This window comes from Lemur catta, chromosome 2, assembly GCF_020740605.2.
Source record: "Lemur catta isolate mLemCat1 chromosome 2, mLemCat1.pri, whole genome shotgun sequence".
Lineage (NCBI taxonomy): Eukaryota > Metazoa > Chordata > Mammalia > Primates > Lemuridae > Lemur > Lemur catta.
Genome location: NC_059129.1, coordinates 74007931 through 74026080, shown reverse-complemented (window position 1 = coordinate 74026080; position 18150 = coordinate 74007931). Strand labels below are relative to the sequence as shown.

General features: G+C 42.2%; 1 protein-coding gene across 1 annotated transcript; it reads left to right on the top strand.

The window, feature by feature from the left end:
- Positions 1–421: 421 nt before the first annotated feature.
- On the top strand, positions 422–17901 carry LOC123632101 (putative KHDC1-like protein; the record flags this gene model as incomplete). Its single annotated transcript, XM_045542221.1, has 5 exons — positions 422–442; positions 15520–15571; positions 16659–16829; positions 16980–17162; positions 17484–17901. Coding segments are annotated over 5 exons (627 nt in total), but the record flags the coding sequence as incomplete, so codon positions are not given.
- Between the last annotated feature and the right edge of the window lie 249 nt (positions 17902–18150).

The following is an 18150-nucleotide window of genomic DNA, read 5'->3' as shown; positions in this document are numbered from 1 at the left end:
CCGCAGCCGCGCGCTTCCGGCGGGGTGGCCGCCACTTCCGCCCGGCTGCGCCTGGTGCCGCGCCAGCCCGGACCCCGGGAGCGCCGGGCGCGCGGCCGGGTGGGCGCCGCCGTCCCCGCGTTCGTCGCGACCCGCTGCCGTCCCCCGCCGCCGCCGCCGCCGCCGCCGCAACCCCGCTCGGAAGGCGGCCCGGGCCGGCGCCTGTGGCGCGCCGCCCTCATCGCCTCCATCCCTGCCGGTCAAGCCGGCTTCGGCGACCTGACCCCCGTGTGGTGTCGAACTCGGTTAGTCCGGTGAAGGGACGGAGAAGCCTCGGCCCCCGGTGGCATCACTTAGCTCCTAAGTCCTGAATTCTGCCTTCCATTGGACTGTCTGCTTTGTGGGATAATTTCCTCGTTGGTTGAGTCAGTGAGTTGTGTGTTTGCAGAGAGCATCCTATCTGGTGGGTCTTCATCTAGATCTTGCACATTTCTAATTAAGTTCGTCCTCAGGATGTCTTGCAGATAAAGAAACTAAGTCCAAATAAGTGAAAAGCAGTGGAAACAGAAGATAGCAATATAAAGAGAAAAATTAAACCAGAGAGCCTGACTTCCACTCTATTGTTAATTGATTTGAGGACATTTTAAACATTTAGAAAGAAAAGAAACATAGGTTTCTATTGACACATCTCAAAACAAAATGGATGTAACACCTTTAAAATGTAAACTATTTTACTTGGATATATTTGTATTAATCTGAAGTCATTTAAAATAATGGCATGAAGTGTTGCCAGGTGTTGGACCAGCAGTTTCTATAAGGGCCAATAATCAAGCAAAGGCATAGTGAGGAAATAAATAGTAAGGAAAAAAGAGAGGAGGAATGTATAGCATTTGCTATGCACCAAACACTCGTTTAAGCTCTTTAAATATATTAACTAATCTAATCCTCACCACAGCCCTATGAAAGTGTGTACACTGTTATTACCGCTGTTTCACAAAGAAGGCAAGTGAGGCCCACAGGGCTTAAGCAGCTGGCCCAAGGTTGCACAGTAAGTGGCAAAACCTTTGCTTGAACGTAAGCACTCTGGTTCTGGAGTTTATGCTTCTGATAAGCACACTATATTGCCTGTGAAGGGAGGGTAAAACTTGAATCAATTAGATTTGATGCTACCAAATGGGAGTAGACAAGGTGTTTACAAGGGTAATTATTCTTCCATTTCTATGTAGAAGATGTGAAGGCATGGGCTAGAATGTTAAATAGGACAAAAATACCATAAATAAAGTTAAAAAAGAGAGAAAACACATATAGTGGATACTGTGAAATATTCACTGGAATAGACAGTGAAAAAATATATATAAAAAAAAGACTGGCCGGGCACGGTGGCTCACGCCTGTAATCCTAGCACTCTGGGAGGCTGAGGCAGGAGGATCGATTGCTCGAGGTCAGGAGTTTGAGACCAGCCTGAGCAAGAGGGAGACCCCCGTCTCTACTAAAAATAGAAAGAAATGATCTGGACAGCTAAAATTATGTATATAGAAAAAAAAATTAGCCGGGCATGGTGGTGCATGCCTGTAGTCCCAGCTACTCGGGAGGCTGAGGCAGGAGGATTACTTGAGCCCAGGAGTTTGAGGTTGCTGTGAGCTAGGCTGACGCCACGGCACTCTAGCCCGGGCAACAGAGCAAGACTCTGTCTCAAAGAAAAAAAAAAAAGAAAAAGACAACTCTATAGAGAAGTGAGCAAATGTATAAATAGGCAAAACATAGACGAGGAAGCAAGAATAAAATAAGAGTGACTAAATAAAAAAGATGGTTTTTCTGGATAAGATTAGCATCTAAAAAAATAAAAATAAAAATAAAAAATGCTTAACAGTACTGATGACTGCTGGCATGCAAAGCAAAACAATGGAGAGAGCCATTTTCCCCCACACTGGCCAAAGCTGAAGTGTTTTGTGGTCAAGTGGATAGTGTTGGTAGAAGTATAAATCAGTATAGCTACCTGGGATGGGGGGTGGGATTTGGCATATTAATTCAAGTGAAAATATTAAAATTAAATAATTATCTTCAAAGTAATATTGATTACAATTAAAAACATTGCTTTAGACATTTCTAATTTCACTGTTTCATATCTACAGATAAACAAGTGTTCAAAAAGAGGTATACAAGGGTGGGTGCAGTGACTCATGTCTATAATCCCTGTACTTTGGGAGGCTGAGGCGGGAGGATCACTTGAGACCAGGAATTTGAGATTGGCCTGGGCAACATAGCGAGACCCCGTCACTACGAAAAATTAAAAAACTGGCTGGGCATGGTGGCACGTGCCTGTAGTCCCAGCTACTCGGGAGGCTGAGACAAGAGGATCACTTGAGCCCAGGAGTTCGAGGCTGCAGTGAGCTATGAATGTGCCACTGCACTCCAACTTGGACAACAGAGTAAGACCTGGTCTCAAAAAAAAAAAAAAAAAGTGTGCAAAATATTTAACTGGAAGCATTTTTTTCATAATAGTTTAAAATTAGAAAAATGGAAATTTTAACAGAGATATAGGTAAACTATGGTAATAATTTACTCATTCACTAAACAAATATTTACTGATTGCTTACTAGGTACTAGGCATCATTCTGAACATTGAGGATAAATTGACAATTAACTTTGTGAACTAAAGAAAGATGATAGAGTGAGTCCCTCCCCAGGCCAGACTCTGTCCCTTAGTTCTTTGCTAGGTCTTTGATGGAATGATTTCAACCTCTTCTATAAGTAACATTTGACTCCCATGTAATCATGACAGAAACAAAAACTTAAAAATCACCTAGGCGCAGTGGTGAGTGCCTGTACTTGCAGCTACTGAGGAGGCTGAGGCAGGAGGATAGCTTGAGCCCAGGAGTTCAAGGGCACCTGTAAGTAGCCACTGCACTCCAGCCTGGCAACATAGAGAGACCTTAAAAAAAATACTGGATTTGTCAGTAGGGAGCCTTTGTGTGATCAAGATGAGGAAGGAGAGGACATAGACTTGAGAGCCAACTCAAATCACTTCCATAGCCACAAGGGAAGGTAAAACACTACCTGAATTTCCAAATGTTCTGGCCTGAGCCACTGGGTTCCCTTAAGAGCTCATTGTTCCCCAGACTGCCTGGCAGGGAGTAGAAGAAGCAGGTCTTCAGGGAAACTCTGGAACCTGAGCAGCAGGTTCTATATAAAATTTTTTTTGCAAACCCTGCCCTTGACATTACTACCACTTCTCTCACCAGTGGACTCCCACCGAATCATGGCCCCTAGCCCTAGCAGCTCAAAGCTTGGTACCACAGATGGCAGCTAAGCAGGCCCTGGCAGACAATCTCTATTTGGGGATCAAGTACCTGGATGAGCAGTTTACCTGTGTCTGAGGGAGAGGCAGAGGGCTCAAAGCCTGGTACTCAGACACATTAATATATGTGATCCAGCAACTGCTGGAAATTAGAAATTATTAATGCAATTTTACAGGTAAGGAAACTGATGTGCAGAGAGAATAACTTTTTTGAGTTCACGTGGAAGTGCTTTTTGAATCTAGGTTGCAGAGTTTACCACCCACCTCCACTTTCTGCCTGCCTATGCCCCTAGGATTCCCAGTAAGAAATTTTCTGAGCTTGTGAAATGGTCAAATGCACACTTCCTGCCAACAGTATTTGCTGTGATACAGAGATTCAACATGCATTTTCACTGGGCTAACACTTATGTGAGTCTTTCCTGTAGGCAAAGCAATAGTAACAGACTATTTGCTGAATATATTTATTTATTCTGGGTATTTAATATATGTGAAATCATATATTTGTCTGAGGGTTGAAGAGTTTCACTTGGCCACAAATATCAAACCGTACACATTGCTAACTACTTAAGAACAAATTATAATCGGCCGGGCGAGGTGGCCCACGCCTGTAATCCTAGCACTCTGGGAGGCCGAGGTGGGTGGATCGCTCAAGGTCAGGAGTTCAAGACCAGCCTGAGCAAGAGCAAGACCCCCGTCTCTACTAAAAATAGAAAGAAATTATATGGACAACTAAAAAAATGTATAGAAAAACTTAGCCGGGCATGGTGGTGCATGCGTATAGTCCCAGCTACTCAGGAGGCTGAGGCAGGAGAATTGCTTGAGCCCAGGAGTTTGAGGTTGCTGTGACCTAGGCTGACGCCACTTCACTCTAGCCCAGGCAACAGAGTGAGAGACACTGTCTCAAGAAAAAAAAAAAAGAAAGAAAAAGAATAAATTATAATCAAGAACCAAAGAAAAAAAATTCCCCAACCATGACCCAGATACCTGCAGTTACTTGCTATTGTTAGAGTATCCCCAAACCAAATTCCTAAGAAAGGCCGTACCTTTTAATGTGTATTAGTCAGAACTCTCCTTGGGAAATTTTAAAATAAGGATCAGCTGGTACTTTCAATTATGCTAACTCAGGAGCACCTGTAGAGAATTTGCTTAAAGCCTATTGTCTAAACATTAAGCACATGACTTAGTAGAAAGAATATATATTTTTTTGTTTTTTTATTGGCCTATGTAGAAAGAATATAATCCTAAGCACCAGGAGAGTTGGGTTCCAGTCCTAACTCCACCATTTATTATTAATAATTAGACACCTAGTGATAATTCTCTTAATGAGTTTCTTCACAGTAAAATGGGGATAACAAAAGTGTGGATTATATGAGATGAGACATGTGGAAATGCCTTATAAATTGACAGGTACCCCTCCTCCCACCATATTATTATTGTTATATATTTAATCTTGGCTAGGAAGAAAATGTGGAATGCTAATGTGTGAAGTCACTAGTCACACCAGTTATGCTTGACAGATTATGCTTACTTATTGGTAAATTGGTTGTTAAGAACTTCTGGTCTGCTACTTCTTTTCTTTTCTTTTTTGAGACAAGGTCTCACTTTGTCCCCTGAGCTAGAGGGCAGTGGCACCATGATAGCTCACTGCAACCTCAAACTCCAACTCCTGGTCTCAAGCTACCTTCCTGCCTCGGCCTCCCAAAGTGCTCGGATTATGGGTGAGAGCCACTGGGCCCAGCCCTTCGTCCTGCTGCTTCTTGATGGTCAAATATCTTAATGAACTCTGGAGTTATTTGGAGTTAAAAGAAAAGACTGAAAGATTTCGGGCTCTTCAAAGACTGTCAGTATAACTGGTTTACACATAATGGCTATGATTTTTATTGGAAAATGGTGTTTTCTATAAGTTTATAATACTATACTCAACAATTATTCAATGAAGCTATTTCTCTAGAAACTAATTGTTTAGTGTTGTAGTCCTGAGGCCTAGCACAGTGTCTGCCATATAGCAGGCCCTCAATAATGATTTGTTGAATAAACAAATGAAAGTCTTTTTAATGGCTAGGAATTTATTCTAATATTGGGGGAAAAAGGACCTATAAAGGAACGAAGCACATTCCGGTTACTAGGCATAAGCCAATAAATGTACATACCTGACCTTTGGACAATAATCAACACTGATCTTACAAAAACCTTCCTAGGGAAGACTTTCATGACTTCCAAAGGGACTACAGTATTCCTAACTCCATTCAAACTTGTGCCATGACAGTCATGGCTCTGTGTTACCTGTTTTCATTACACAATTGCCAGAAAACACTTTTATCTCATAATGGGTCTGTATATACTTCAGTGGGGTGGAAGGAATCTGAGCTGTCACTCTCTGCAAGTAATGGTCCCACTGAAGGTTGCTTCTCTGAAACATTTTCTTGAGGAGACTGTTAATAAAAAAGGCTTATTGGGTTTCTTTTTGCTTAACATGTCGTTTTCTGTTCAATGGGTGCAACATTTTTTATTTTCCTAAAGAAAATATTTACTTAAGCCTTAACAAAGTATGGTCTCTGTCTGGAACTACTTTTTACTTAACCAATAATTGAATATCCGTTAGGGCATTTTAATTTAAATTTAAAATTTTGTCTTTTTGAATAAGTAATATTTTCATAAGTTTCAAAATTCAAAAAGTGCTTTTAATGAAAAAGATACCCTCCAAAACACTGTCCTTCAGCCATACAGTTTCATTCGTAAATTTGTTTTTGATTTCTTGTATTTGTCTTTAGTACCCAGATAAATACACATATATACACAATTTTTCCTTCTTTTTTCTATAAAATGGCATCATACAATACACTCCTTGCCACCTTGCCTGTTTTTATTTTTTTTACTTAATAATATATCTTGCAGATGGTTTCATTTTAGAGAATAAACACTTTATCCTAATTTCTTGTAGCTACATAGTATTCCACTTCATGGATGTAACATTCAACCCATCTGTATTGGTGGACTTTTAGGTTATTTCCAATCTTTTGCTGTTACAAAAACTACTGCAGTACTGCAATGTGCATACATCATTTTGCACATTTATCTGTGAGATAAATTGCTAAAAGTACATTAATGGATTAATGGATATAGGCAAGTTTCCTTGCTTAGATGTTGACCAGTTTACACTTTTACCACGTATGTATTAACATACCTGTTTCCTCATACCCTCACCAACACTGGGTATCGAGTATTTTTTGTCAGTCTGATAGATGAAAAGTGGTTTCTTTTTTTTTTTTTTTTTTAGAGACGGTGTCTTGCTCTTGCTGAGGTGGTTCTCCTCCAACTCCTGACCTTGAGCAATCCCCCCAGATTGCTAGGATTACAGGCGTGAGTCACCTTCCCTGGCCTAAAAATGGTTTCTTAATGCAGTTTATTTATTTATTTATTTTTTTGAGACAGATGTCTCGCTCTGTTGCCCAGGCTAGAGTGGCGTGGCATCAGCCTAGCTCACAGCAACCTCAAACTCTTGGGCTCAAGCAATCCTCCTGTCTCAGCCTCCCGAGGAGCTGGAACTATAGGCATGCACCACCATGCCCAGCTAATTTTTTTTCTATATATATTTTTAGCTGTCCAGATCATTTCTTTCTATTTGTAGTAGAGATGGGGTCTCGCTCTTGCTCAGGCTGGTCTTGAACTCCTGACCTTGAGCGATCCTCCTGCCTCGGCCTCCCAGAGTGCTAGGATTACAGGAGCGAACCACCACGCCCGGCCCTTAATGCAGTTTTAACTTGCATTTATTTTATTACAAGTGGCACTGAGTGTCTTCTCATGTTCATAAAGGCAATTTATACTGCACTTTCTATGAACTGTTTATTTAGGCTGTTGTCCATTGGGTTGTTATTGATTTGTAGTACCTCTTGATGCATTATAAAAATTAGTACTTTGCTTGTAGTATGAGTTGCAAGTATTTCTTTCCAGTTTGTCATTTGTTTTTTACTTTCCTTTGGTGGTATTTGCCATGTAGACATTTTTGATATTTATGAGGTTGAATTCACTTTTTTTAATTAATGGCCTCTGGATTTTGTTTCATTCTTAGGAAGGCCTTCCTCATTCCATAACTATAATACATTAATAGTATTGATTTAATAGTATCGATACTTTAATTTAGGTTGTTAGTTATGGTTCAAATTGATTTTATTTTTTGAAGAGTCGGGGTCTTGCTCTGTTGCCCAGGCTGGAATGCAGTGGTGTAATCATAGCTCTCACTGTAACACGGAACTCCTGGGCTCAAGCAATCCTCCTGCCTCAGCCTCCCCAAGGGATTACAGGTGTGAGCCACTGGGTGGTGCCCCGAGTGATTTTTAAATGGCTTACCTGTTTATCCCAACATCATTGATTAAGAGGTCTTTTCTATACTAATCTGAATTGTCTCCTGTATCCAATATTAAATTTCTGTGTATTTTTAGGTGTATTTTTGGTTTTCTATTCCATTGATAAATCTTTCTATTCATGCATCAGTGAACACACTCTCATTTATTGAAGTTTTATAGTAATAGTACCTGGATAGGACTAATCCTTTTTCATGCCTGTTTTGTGGTATAGCTTATGGTTTAGGAATCATTTTTACATTCTTTTTTTTTTGAGACCAGGGCTCCCTCTCTTTCTGAGTCTACAGTGGCGTGGTCATAGCTCACTGCAACCTCCAACTCTGGGGCTCAAGTGATCATTCCACCTCAGCCTCCCAAGTAGTTGGGACTACTGGCACACGGCACCACACCCTGCTAATTAAAAATTTTTTTGTAGCCCTGGGGTCTGGCTGTATTACCCAGGCTGGTGTTGAACTCCTGGGCTCAGAGGGTAATCCCACCTTGGCCTCCCAAAGTGCTGGGATTACAGGTGTGAGCCATTACACCCTGCCCATTTTTACATTTTTAAATGGTTTAAAAAATCAAAAGAAGGATGATATTTCATTACATATAAAATTATATAAAATTCAGTTTGTGTTTATCAGTAAAGTTTTCTTGGGACACAGCTGTACCCATAATTTACGTATTATCTCTGGCTACTTTTGCACTACAGTCACTGAGTTGATTAGTTTTGACAGAGACTGCATGCCACAAAGAATAAAATATTTACTATCTGGCACTTTATAGAAAAAATTTGCCTGACTATTGCTCTGAATCACCAGGAAGAGCTAAGTTCCTTTGAATACATTATGATCACTATTAAAAAAATTTCCAACAAAATGAGTACTTCAGTATATAATTTAATTTGAATTTTTTTTTGTCTTTGAATTGTGTACTTTGAGTGCAAAATACCTGAATCCATGGCTTCAGTATAGTTCATTAAAATGTGAGTTTTCTCATGTCTACAACAGGATGAAAGGACATTGAAACAGTTCTCATTGATTGCATTATAGAGTATTTTCCAGTGTGCATTCAGTGATACCTAATAAATTGAGTTGGGACAGAAACTTCCCATGGATTATAAGTAAGAGATTTTTTTCTGGTACATGTTTAGGTTAGGGTGTCGATGATTGACTTTCCATGTTGATGATCTATAATATTTTTCTCCACTATAGGTTCTCCACTTCAACAATAAATCCAATGTTCCTGAGGAGAATTTTTTAAAAATTCATTACATTTATTGGACTTACACCCAGTGTATTTTCTCACGTTTGATAGAATTATCACTGCAGACTTTCTAATACTAGTTGCATTAATAGGATTTCTCTCCAGCAAGATGTACAGTAAGAGAATTACATCTAAAGGGGCTTGACATTTACCGTATAAATAGGATTTTTGTATAGTATTAGTTTTCTGGTACTGAAAATATACATTTTGATTATAAATCCTTTGATGCTTAATATATTGTTTGGAAAGTGCTTGTAAATTAAAATAATTAAGATATATTTGTGCTTTTTGCTCTGAAGATATTATGTGATAAAATATTAGTTACCTATAATTCATTGTCCTTCCTTCAAAAGTGGACCACTGCTGAGCTCAATCAATCAAAATGAGAAGTATCTAAAAGGGATGAGCATCAGGCAGCACGCATTTAACTGCTAGTAACAGGAAGCACTGGTGAAGTTGGGTGTCAAGACAGTACTGTATTATTGCCAACAGCAGGAAGTCCAGGCATATTATGTAAGGGGCTGAGATTCAGCTTCTTTGTGTTCCTCCCACAGTTTGAAGTCAGACTTTTTTTTTTTTTTACAATACCAAAATGAAGTCAAAGTTGATGCTTTCCCTCTCTGGGCACTGGGGCTGGATGTCTTGCCAGTTTCCCTTTTCAGTTTAATTGGATTCTGCACACTATTTTTTTCTGAGGTTGTATTCTATCTTGTTTTTCCCCCTGGACAGAAAGAAATTTTCTGTTTACTGCACTTGTTTCCTTTGAGAAAAGGCGATCCTCTCCAGGAGGAGAAAGAAACCCTGTGCGTGCCCAGGGTGAGAGGAAGGTGAAAGAAGGGGAAGAGGGGGCGAGGGGGAAGGAAAGGGAGCGACAGAGGCGAGAGATTGAAATGGGGTGCAGGACGGAGAAAGAAGGAAAGTGGGAGCAAGGATAAGGAGGATGCTCCGGGCTCTAAATCTCTGGCACTGAGCAAAATGCTTTTCTAGCAGATGCACGTGTGATCTCATTACATACGTCACCCGGGGCTCCGTCCTCAGGTCTCAGGGCCACCACCCAAAGCGCGATATACCGAGAAGAAAATCTTGCGATGGACTCGAGCAAATAGGTCCCGCCAAGGTGGCTGCGCCGCCAGTCTCGCTGCCTTGCCTGTGGGACCCGGCGGTGGCGCCCGGTCTCGGTCCCCGCCGCTCTCCCCGCGCGGACACGTTCGACGAACGCACGTCCTCTGGCTGCCTCCACTCTGGGGGAGCAGCCTGCAGGCCCAAAGGAGTGCGTGGGTGTGGGGGTGTGGGAGGTTTTCCGGGCCCACAGCTGGTCCAGCTGCCAGTGCCCTCCCCACTTCTGCTCACTCTCCTTGGGGCGCGGAGCCTCGCTGTCAGCTGGGCATCACCCTGGCGCGCTCGCTCGGGGTGCAGACATTGCACTGGGGCCGTACTCGGCCTCCAATCTGGTTTTTAAAAACTTTTATTTTTTGAGCCACTTGCCCAAAGTGTTTTTTTTTTATCTTTTTTTCTCCCCGGAAAATAGTATTGATCTAATTGCCCAAAATCTTGAAACCAGAAAATCCTGATTGCTCTATCCGTCCATTTCCTACCGTTACACCTACTGGCGCTCTAGTCTAACACATACCTCATTGTTATTTTTCTAAAATACAGGCTCCAAGTCCAAAATTATCAAACCATTAAGATGTCTTTTATTTAGGTTTCCTGGAATGGCCACTGTTAAAGATATTTGCTCTTTTAATTTACAAAGGAAAGAATAAAAGGAATATTCATGTTTGCTTGACATTCTCCAGATTTTGAGTTACAGACATTATGAGTGCTCTTTTGGTTACCAAACTCAGAATAGCATTAAAAAGACAAGTGGAAATAAAAGTTGAGTTTTCGTAGGTTAATTATAATAAAGGATTGTATACTTCTAAAGTTTAAAAAACCCTCTGGCTTATTATATAGACTGACACAATAACTGTTAATGCATTGATTTTACACAAGAAAATTCTTTTTCAATTTTCAATTACTGACATTCATAATATACTTTACGGGATAAATTAAACTCCCTGGGTATTTGTTAGTGCCTTGATTCACTCTCAGGACAACTCTCCTTCCTTTAGTTCAGGAGGCGAGTTCATGATTATTTGACCTGTGTGAGGGAACTATCTATGCTCTGTACAAATATTTTGGAAACTCCTTTGTTAAGATTATTTAATGTTCCTTGTTTTTTTGGTTTTGTTTTTTGCAACGGGGTCTTTCTCTGTTGCCTAGGCTGGAGTACAGTGGCCTCATCATAGCTCACTGCAGCCTCCAATTCCTGGGCTCAAGTGATCCTCCTGCCTCAGCCTCCCAAGTACCTGGGACTAGAGGTGCATGCCAGCACACCTGGCTAATTTTTCTATTTTTTTGTAGAGATGGGGGTCTCACTCTTGCTCAAGCTGGTCTTGAACTCCTGACCTCAAGCAATCCTGTCTCGGCCTCCCAGAGTTCTAGGATTACAGGCATGAGCAACTGCACCCAGCCTAAGGTTGCTTGATAATGGTTCATACTGAAAAACATAGCTTTTTGCCCTTCCTTTTGCTCTCCCTTTGCTGCCGCAGTGTGTCCAGTCATCATCTGTGGCGTAAGCGTCCTGCTCTATAAACGTATATCTTCTTCTTGCTCTGTAGTCCTATCTTTCTCTCCTCAGTAAACCTCATTTTCATGCTTGCCTAAGAAATATATATATAAAAATTATAATTTTTCAAATATTCTGTGCTATCATGGTTCTAAATTCATCATTATGACTTTCTCCCAGAAGTTAAATGAGCTCAAATGGCTGAATTGTTGTTCTCCCTCACTTAAGCTTGCCAAGCTAACAAGAGATTAAGAAACCAAATATTTATTTATTTATTTGAGGCAGAATCTCACACTGTCACTGGGGCTAGAGTGCCATGGGATCATCATAGCTCACAGCAACATCAAATTGCTGAGCTCAAGCAATCCTGCCTCAGCCTCCCAAGTAGCTAGGACTATCGGTGCATGACAAAACACCCAGCTAATTTTTTTTCTATTTTTTGTAGAGACAGGGTCTCACTCTTGCTCAGGCCTGTCTCCAGCTCTCCTGACCTCAAGGGATCCTCCTGCCTGGGCTTCCGGGAGTGCTAGGATTACAGGCTTGAGCTACTGTCCTGGCCAACCAAATATTTATATAGGCAGTAGATTGCAACTAGGTTGGTGTAGTTCAGAAAACCTTGGAAATAGGTTTTCTGACCTCTTGTGGAAATCTCATTAAATATGGCAAGAAATTAAAGAACTTTTAGAAGCGTTGCTGTTACTTAAGGGGTTAGCCATATAAAAGAATGGAGACTTATTCAAAGTGCAATTACCTAGAATCCCCAGGTAATAACTTAGTTTAGCACTGTGCTAAATAAGTAGCATTGACCAAAGCAATTGTCCTAGTGATGGTTTGTAAATATGTCTGGCCATTATCTGCTTATTTCTAGGATGGATTGAGGATATTTCTGATGTATAGCCAAGATTCTGATGGTAAAATTGTTTGATTGTTGTTCTGGAACCTAAGGAATTCCAACTTATTTTTCAGTGATGTGGGGCACACATTTCACTGTGCTTGGGATGAAAAAATAGCTCCAAAATATTTAGAGAAACTAGAAAGAAAAAAAATGACTTCTAAAACTAAATTTGAGAATAGTCTCCAAGACCCATTTCCATGTCTTGAGAATTGGTATTAGCCTTGATGACAATGAACTCAACTCCTCCTGGGATCCATATGCCACTCTATGCATTTAGGAATTCACTCCTGAACCTGTACTCCACCATATTGCAAGCTCAGTGTTAAATTGGAAAACCTAGTAGGTGCTCATGGTGTGGGTGGAGAAAAGTTTCTCATGCAGAGATCTGGATATATAAAACTAAAAAAGTTTATTTTATCCTTTTAGGAGGGAGAGAATGAGAGGGAGAGAGGAAAGAGAGGGAGAGCAGGGAGATGGTAGCATCCCAAAGAAAGAGATGGGTGTGCCAGCCCTGAGGCCAAGATGCTTGCTGATTTTCTGGGGACAAAAAGAAATTAAAAAAAAAAATAGTGATTGTTCTCAGTTGAAACAGAAGTGGCTGTAGAGCATTTAGCAGGGGGCAGCTTCCAGACACCAGGTTGTCCAGATTTCTCAGTTTTTCTGCTCCTGGAGAGTTGGTTATCTCTGAAGTGTAGTCAGCCTTATTGCAGGGAATGTGATTTTGCCCCTCAGTTATGGTTTTGGGCAGGAAACTAAGGCTTGGAGTTTGTCCCCATGCTGTCCCTCCAGGAGCTTCTGGGGGAACACCTTGAGTGTATAAAACAAATAAAGAGAAATATTTGCATTTCCTTTCTGTTTCTGGGATCTTTTCAGATTTTTTTTTTTTTTTTTTTTTTTTTTTGAGACAGAGTCTCACTCTTTTGCCTTGGCTAAAGTGCCTTGGTGTCAGCCTAGCTCACAGCAACCTCAAACTCCTGGGCTTAGGCAATCCTTCTGCCTCAGCCTCCCGAGTCTCTGGGACTACAGGCATGCACCACCATGCCTGATTAATTTTTTCTGTATATTTTTAGTTGTCCGGATAATTTCTTTCTATTTTTTAGTGGAGGGAGGGGGGGGGGTCTTGCTCTTGCTCAGGCTGGTCTCGAACTCCTGACCTCGAGCAATCCTCCCGCCTCGGCCTCCCAGAGTGCTAGAATTAGAGGCGTGAGCCACCACGACCGGCCTTTTCAGATGTTTTTGCAAACAGAGTTCCTGCAAGGTGCCTGCCAGCTAGGGAGAGAATAGAGAGCAGGGTGATAGCTCATGACTGATCTTTAGATGTTATTAGGAAATTGTGGGATTAGATATTCTCCTGTTGTTTCAGCAAGGCCACCCCTTTCACTCATATTTCCAAGTACTAGAAAGAATTAATTAAAAGCGCCTAACTTTTAATAGGTAACAGCAGCTTTCCCCAAAAATCCACCTAATTAACCTGTCATGGTTAGAGATCTGAAGTCTCTTCCAAAAGACTAAACTTCTAAAAATCAAAGGGAAAACCACCCTTGGCCTCAATGGAGAGTGAGATCATCAGGAGGATAACCACAAACTGAGGGTTACTAAGTATTGTCCAGAAACAAATTATCTTTGGAGGAAAACTACCAAACCAAGATCTTCGGATCAAGCTGCTCATGATACCAAGTAGATACTTCTACCCAAGACTATAAAACAAGAAAAATTTTCTGATATCTTCACCCTCCTTTTAAAAAAATTTTGCTCTACTCATTGTTGTGTTTTGGTGCCCCCTAAAGGTCAAGCAAAAGTTTTCAAGAGTCACAAATCTTGTTGACATGTTGATCTTAATCCTCTGTCGTCCAGAATTTCTCTTGCCACCTAAAGAATGGCAAAACTCTGTGTTTTTCTCAGACTATAACTACTGTTTAAATCTAACTCATTAATGTATGTTCTATCCTCCACCTGATTCCATTAACGAAAATGTAATGGCTATTTCTTTCAACACTTCAAAAGGCAGATTTTCTTCTATAGGTCCCTCCTGGAATTTGAATTTTCCTGACAATATTAATTCTAACCTTCAGTTTTATCAAAATTGAACACTATCCCTGAATGACAAAATACTGCTGGCATTATTGTAACAATGTACTGAGGCTATCCTTGCCGTATGAGTCTGTTATCTTCAGTTACTCCCCAGCCTTCACTCAAGCAATCTTCACATGTTGAAGGATTAATAATTGTCCTGCTGTCGCTGTGATCAGTGATACTGACACACCCCTGACATAGTACCTGGTGCAACACTAAAGCACTACTTTTTATGTGGACATCAGATCACCTGATCATTACACAAACCTATCCTTTGTAATATACGTTTAGACTATTTTATTAATAGTATTTTAAACATCTACTCCTACAGGAGACTTTCTCTGAGAACGATACTCAGAGACCTCAAACAAGGCAAGCATGGAGAGATATTAATAATTGACTCTGTCTTCATCTCCACTCTGGGAGCCACAATTCCACTAGTAGGAATAATGCAAATGGAAAATGTGGTTCAAAATTTGTCTCTGGGCCTAATAGAAGTCATAAATGACAGTATTTTTTCTCCAGAGGTCCAATAAACTACTAACATTTCATGGTGGTCATGGATGATTATATCGTCTCTGGTTTCTTCTTGGGTAGCCAAGAAGAACTTTGTTGTATAACAAACAGTGTTTGTAGAACCTACCTAAAACATTACTGGTCAGGTAGAATGGTCTTGTGAGTAGATTAAAAGAAAAGATTATCTGGCAATCTAGAACAGATTCATTTGGGTTTTTGGACATGATTTCATGGCCTGGTTTTGAAATCTCGGCCCTTGTCTTTGTGGCCTATTAATAGGATTAATAATTATTTTGTTTGTAGTGATTACCTGTAGTGGTTGACCAGTGCACCCTGTTCAGCTTAAATGCTACTGGGCAATCATTGTCTTTTCAGAGGATTCAACATCTCATTTTGCAAGAAAAGCTATATGACGACCATGTGTATGTAGATGCAGAGAGTGTTCTCCCAGTAACTTGTGATCAATGGATTCTGCCAGTGATATGGATCTGCACCCCACAGATTAAAGTCCTGAGGGCTGACTTTGTCTGTTTTTGGTCAAAAGGGGAGGCTGACAAGCGAAAAGCACCTAGAAGCTTGCAGCTGGAAGCTGACAGGTAAATTCTAATCATCCCAACCAAACATAAATATCTCTTGCTAAATACTTTTACCAGTTAAGAGCACTCAGTGATTGTGATGGAAGAAGATGTAGAAAGGCCAGTCTGTAACTATGTTTGAAACCAGACAGTTACAATACTCTGTAATCAAGACCATATTAGAGCCTCCCTGCCTCCTGGATAAAAGTTACCAAGATCATCACCAAATTGCCCCATGTTAGAAAAGTGACCTCTGTTTCCCTAACCTCTCCTTAGACTCGCCTAGCCACTCCTGTAATTAGTTTTCCACAACTTTCTCCTGTGTGGCTCTATTTTCCTGCGGTGTTTTCTGTCCCTTAATGCAGCACGTTAAATAAAGCCATCCTCGTTTGACTACAGAGATATAGTCATTGCTTGGATGCTGGCACCTGTCCACATCTAGGGAGCCCATTCTGGAGCCTTCCTGCTCCAGTACCTTCTGTTCCTCAACCCCAGCCCTGGTTTATGCCCAGCAGATTTGCTCCAAAACTCTTTGAACTTAGAAGGAAGAAAATTTTGGATTCCTAGGCATCAGAAAGGTGAGCACCGATGTGATAATTCAGTTTGCCATGAAAGGATTAAGCTCAGAGTAGACAATTACTCAGAATGGATTTTCTTTATTCTTTTTTTTTTTTTTTTTTTTTTGAGACATAGTCTTCCCTCTGTTGCCCTGGCATCAGCGTGGCTCACAGCAACCTCAAACTCCTGGGCTCAAGCAATCCTCTTGCCTCAGCCTCCTGAGTAGCTGGGACTATAGGTGTGAGCCACAACACCCGGCTAATTTTTTGTTTCTATTTTTAGCTGCCAGGCTAATTACTTTCTATTTTTAGTAGAGATGGCTTCTCGCTCTTGCTCAGGCTGGTGTCAAACTCCTGACCTCAAGTGATCCTCCCACCTTGGCCTCCCAGAGTGCCAGGATTAGAGGCGTGAGCTACCACGCCCAGCTTAGAATGGATTTTCCTGAGAGGAGCTACTGGGATTGGATGACGATTGTAAGGTGGTTCAAGAGGCGGGTCATTTAGGCGCCTATATTAATGGCAGAGTCTTGGCCCTTCTTCACTTTTCCCAGGGCTTTTCTGCCAGTTGCTTCTACTTGCTCCATTTCTGAATCAGGCAGCGGCAGAGTGTGTGGACATGGAGACCAGTGCTCCTGCCAAGAGGCCATGGTGGACCGTGCCCGAAAACTTCCTTGCTCCGACAGTATTTGACATGGAAGAGGACCAGGAGGAGCTCATCTTCGGTGAGTGGCTTTTGCCTTTGTCCCCTCCATTATCCCTTCTTCTCCTACCTTCCCACCTGCAACTGTCCCAGGCCTCTACCCCCAAGGCCACCTCCCACTCCCCAAGTGCTGGTGGCTTACAGTCCGTCTTGTCCCCTCTTATGCTCACAGGGCAGAGTGACACATCCCTTCGCTGCATCGAGGTGCACAGCTACACCCTCATTCAGCTGGAGAGCTGGTTCACGGCCACAGGCCAGACTCGTGTCACTGTAGTCGGGCCACCCAGGGCAAGGCAGTGGCTGTTGCACATGATGTCGTGTGTGGGGAGCCAGGACTCCTATCGTCACGCCCGGGGTAGGTTTCCTTGGCTGAAGTGTGGTTGAGGGCTTAGTGGAGACTTGGCAGAGTCGCCTGGCACCTTGGGTTCTTGAGGAACCACTTGGGTGCCTGGGAATCCAGGTGCTCCCGGAGGCTGTTGGGAAGGGAAGGGTCCATTTTTGTGGCATGTATTAATAGTTGTTGAGGGAGGGGAAGATACTGAGGAGGTGTCAATGGGTCACCTGGGAAGGCCTGGGTGGGATGACACCCCTGCAGTGTCCCCATGGGAGTGCTGGCCTGCCCTGGGGCTCCAGTCATGGGCTCTGCTTCACCAGCCCTGGGCATTTCCCCCCACAGGCCTGGAGATGCTGCGGCGTGTCCGGAGCCAGCCCCTGACCGAGAATGACCTGGCGACCTCTGTGAGCATGGAGCCCAACACCGGGGACCTGTCTTTGGCCACCAGGATCAGTGTAACTATCTCTCTTAGTGCTCCTCAGGCTTCCCCTTACCAACTGGCTGGTTGTCACGGGTTCCATCTGAGTTCACTGTATTCGTGATAAAGGACTGATCTCCCCAGCGGAGTTGAGACCTAAGAGGAAGTCTTGGCTTAGGCTTCGAGAAAGGCTTGAAAGACATTGTAAGATTGACTTCGTGGGCCCAGTCCTGTCCCTCGCAGGCCTTCTAGGCATGTGTCTGGGGGAAGTTTCCTAAATGGAAGAAAGTGTTCTGTTCTATGGCAATGAGACCCAATAAAATAAGCCACCTTATATGCAAAGCCTTCACAGCGTGCTGTCCTCTTTCCTTTGGATAAACTTATCCGGCCCAGAAGGAGCTTGTCTGCAAGCCTAGTGCTAACCCGGAGGCCCAGACAAGTGAAGGAGCCAGAAGCAAGACAGCTCTTTTATGAACTGCTTGTCTTAGACTGGTACCTTGGTCAGGCTGCTCTTAGTTGAGTGAAAACAGGGGCTTCTGAAAAGAAGGGACCCTCCTAGGAGTCCCACTGTCCTCCCGGACCTGAAAATGC